At 36.2% G+C, this 3,775-nt stretch overlaps 1 protein-coding gene and 1 long non-coding RNA gene across 2 annotated transcripts; both read left to right on the forward strand.

The window, feature by feature from the left end:
• Nucleotides 1-114: 114 nt before the first annotated feature.
• LOC107274693 (UPF0160 protein C27H6.8) lies at nucleotides 115-1,308 on the forward strand (the record flags this gene model as incomplete). Its single annotated transcript, XM_015754125.1, is given in 2 exon segments — nucleotides 115-287; nucleotides 363-1,308. Coding segments are annotated over 2 exon segments (354 nt in total), but the record flags the coding sequence as incomplete, so codon positions are not given.
• Nucleotides 1,309-1,627: 319 nt separating this feature from the next.
• On the forward strand, nucleotides 1,628-3,525 carry LOC112495259. The gene is made up of 3 exons (XR_003061690.1): nucleotides 1,628-2,630; nucleotides 2,728-3,303; nucleotides 3,377-3,525. It is a non-coding gene; the product is annotated as an uncharacterized LOC112495259 (long non-coding RNA).
• The last annotated feature ends 250 nt before the right edge of the window (nucleotides 3,526-3,775 follow it).

Here is a 3,775-nt window from a genome sequence, read left to right on the forward strand (position 1 = left end):
GATTTGTTCTTATGATCCTACATACTCTCTGCAACAATCATTTTAATACATGTCCTAACCGTATGACAGGTCTTTGCAAAAATTAATTTTTAAAATTTCATCCTCTTTTTACAGGTTGACCCAACCGGTGAAATTCTTGAATTGACGCAACTTGTACCGTGGAAGGAGCATCTTTTCGAATTAGAAAAGGAGTTGGGGTTAGATCCCTTAATAAAATACGTAATCTTTAAAGACAATTCTTATAGAGTGCAGGCAGTTCCAGTGTGCGAAGGTAGCTTCATTACTAGGTACGTATTTGTTTAGCAATGCTTCTGATATTTTATTTGTTGTGCAAATTCTAAATATTGCTCATTAATTTGCAGACTTTTTCTACCGAGTGCATGGGCTGGATTACGCGACGAGGAATTGTCAAGTGTTTCCGGTATAGACAACTGCGTTTTTGTGCATAGTGTTCGATTTATAGGCGGAAATAAAACCAGACAAGGTGCTCTGGAAATGGCGCGTAAGTCCTTGGAAATTGGAAAAGCCGAATCATTAAGATGACTTCTGTATAAAGATAATTAGCTCAAGTATCTTTCTTGTAATCATTAATCATATTCGTTATATATGAAATCCACAACTTAATCTGTTATGAAAATAAATTTAGCTGTATGAACTGACAAGAAAATTTTTAATTACCATCTACGACTAAGTTTCCACAGCAATTAGAAACATTGGCTGCAACTTTAACCTATTTTATTTGCGAATTAATTATACGATGTATGTCAATTTATATGAACTTGTACTTAATGCAAGATTTGACCACTAATATCTACTTTATCCATTGTACTCATCCATCATACTCATACTCATCCATTGTTTCTGCATATGATCAACGAATGTCACAACAAATTATTGAAAAGGGTTTCTATGCCAAAAACGCTCAGATTATAGAGATTAAGTTTGTACTCTGAGAACATCACACTTATTATTTAGTATATGACGTGTCGTTCTCTGAGTTAATATAGTTCAATGCAACTTTCCTTTATATCTGTTTAATATGTGTCGGTAAATTATCGAATGTTAACAAAAAATGTATGTTACCTTCGTTTATATTAATCATCAAACGCTCCGAATGATTAGAATTAGACATTAGACTGATTTTTGAATTCTATTCCGATTAGAAGATACATATAATATAACACCAAAGTATTAAAATTATACGCTTCGATCATTTAGAAGTAGGTATGCAAGACTGTCTCAAGTTACGCTTTGTAAATCCAGCGATATGACAGAATGTAAATAAACTAAATAACCAACCTGTTCCTATATAGTGTCTATACATAAAAACTAAATACTTTTTGTTTCAATACAATTTTTTAGGGTTATACTTACCTAATAAGAGTGTTTGTCTAATTTAAATTTAAATTACACATGTTTGTAGCGATTTATTAGAATAAATATTTTTGAGCGGTAGCGTTTGTCGCCCTTACTGCGCATGTGTCGAGCTGACCTTCAGATGTTCTGAAGGAAGGGATAGACGTTACGGGCTAGGATAGTTCTTATTAGTGTTTGAATGTCGGATTGAAGTATATCGTTATAAGTGTTGTGTGTATTATTTTTATTAATATATATTAATCGTAAGTTTATATTTAATTTATTTATTATATTTAATTTATTTATAATATTTATACTGTGCGTGTTAGTGTTCTATTTATTGTAACGCGTTACCCTCTTCGTGTCGCATTTCAGTGCATTTCGGTTTTAGCAGTTTTATTTTGAATTTTTAAGATGTACGATAAATTAATATTGAAAGCAATTTTGCTTAGCGAAGAGTGCTGGGCAGTGGACAATATTGGGAAACTGTATCCGCCTTCGGCCAATGTGTACAAGGTAATTTCCCAACGAATGAGAACGTAATTCGTATATATCCCCGAAGCACGTTTACGTAATTGTTCGGCAGAATCGAAGTGGATATAAAGATCTAATCCTAAACGCGTATTCATTGGCCACAAACGATGCGGATGAAAATGATCTGAGTGATGCGTTAGATTCAGCATCGGTCACAGGCCCTTCGAAAAAATTTGATTTATTTGTAGCGGCAGAAAAATGGTCTTTGATGAAGCCGGTAAATCGTACATACAATAACCAAAGTTACCTGGTCCTACAATCTGGATGGACGAAAATAATATCAGAGTTGTCGAGCCAACAATAGAATCTAAGCTGCGTATTCGCCTTAAAAAAACACAATGTGTACCGTACGGACAGAGCTCGGTGCTATGTCTCAACGAAGGGTGCATGTATAAAAAGTGGAGCCGCGTTAGAATGTATTTTAGTTAAAGAGCCTGTCAGCATCGATTCGGATGTCAAATTGTTATGCCGCCTTAACAATTTCCAAGCGCAAAAGCATGGAACTGGGAAAAGAAGACAAGTTAAGGGTAAACGTCGAGAAGAAAAGAAAGAAAAACTTATTGTAAAATTTAAATTCAGTCACAAAAAAAAATTAATCCATCAAATAAGATATAAGGTGGATGACCCAGTCTTCGGCCATGTACCAGTATCAATCGACGTTCAACCGAATTCTTGCCGATACTGGCAGCCTGGAAAAATAGACATATATTAACATAGGATTTAAAAATATATCGAAAAAGGTATTAAATTATTAACATAAGATTAAATTTCAAAATTACCTGTTTGATCTGTGATTATAAATTGTAATATAAATAAAACATAATATTATTACTTTAGTATTGAATAAATAAACCATTAAAAAAAAACGAGATAGCAACATGACTCGAACCAGCGATCTCGCGCTTATGAAGCTGACGTGCTGCACACTACACCACGCTTTCGATTGTGAATACTTATGTACTGCTAAGACTTTAATATTGTACGCAAATTTTCAAGTTCCTTTTTCTCGAAAACTTTTGAGAAGCATACCCTATGGCTTGGTACATAAGAGTTACTTTTGAAGCACTGCACGTACAATCTCAGCCGAATCGGGGAGGGGAACGTCTGACCCTCCCCTTGTTAAACAAAAAGGGAAGAGAGTCTGGATATGGTTAAAAAAACAAAGTGAAAAGGACTGGGGATAGAGACACATAAATTAGTAGATGCTAGTTTTGGAATGTGGAAACTTGGATACAGTGCATATGGGAAGGGTCTTGCGAAGGGAGTACCCGTAGATTGTCAATGTGCCGAAGTTAAGGATTGCCTTTTCAAATGCTTAAGGGATGACGGACACTGGGAAGGATGAGACCGTGGATGAAAGGAATGGTCACAGAAGAGCCTGCGACGTAACAGAATTAAATCCCACCGTGTTAGGTATTTCAGAAATGCCGGTTGATTCCTGTAAATACTCGCTGCTCTCACATTCCCCTCTATTATGTGTGATCAGGAGCCAGCGGGAAGAGCCGGTCGAGAGGACTCCCGGAGTCGACGTGTCGCGGATTAGAAATTTAAAGGCTCGACGAGTCGAGCTGGTGCAAGGATGCACCTGGCGCCCAAGGAATCCGCGAAGCGCAGCGTTGGGGTCATCGAAAGGACGTAGGTGAGGAAATGCGTTACAGTATTTTTCGCCGCTATTTTTGTGCGAGACTGCCGATGTGTACCTAAAATTAACAGATTTGGAAAGATTCGGAAAATTCAATGATTATTTTCGTAATTTTTACTGATGTTTTTGAATCTGTGCTATTCAGACTAAAATTAGCGTTGCAAATATATTGAAGTAAAACTGGATCATAACTAGAGTTTGACTTACACTGTTACCCGTGTGCATTACATGCTTGCCCTGACA

This window comes from Cephus cinctus, unplaced genomic scaffold (genome assembly GCF_000341935.2).
Source record: "Cephus cinctus unplaced genomic scaffold, Ccin1 Ccin1_contig_4033913, whole genome shotgun sequence".
NCBI classification, from domain to species: Eukaryota; Metazoa; Arthropoda; class Insecta; order Hymenoptera; family Cephidae; genus Cephus; species Cephus cinctus.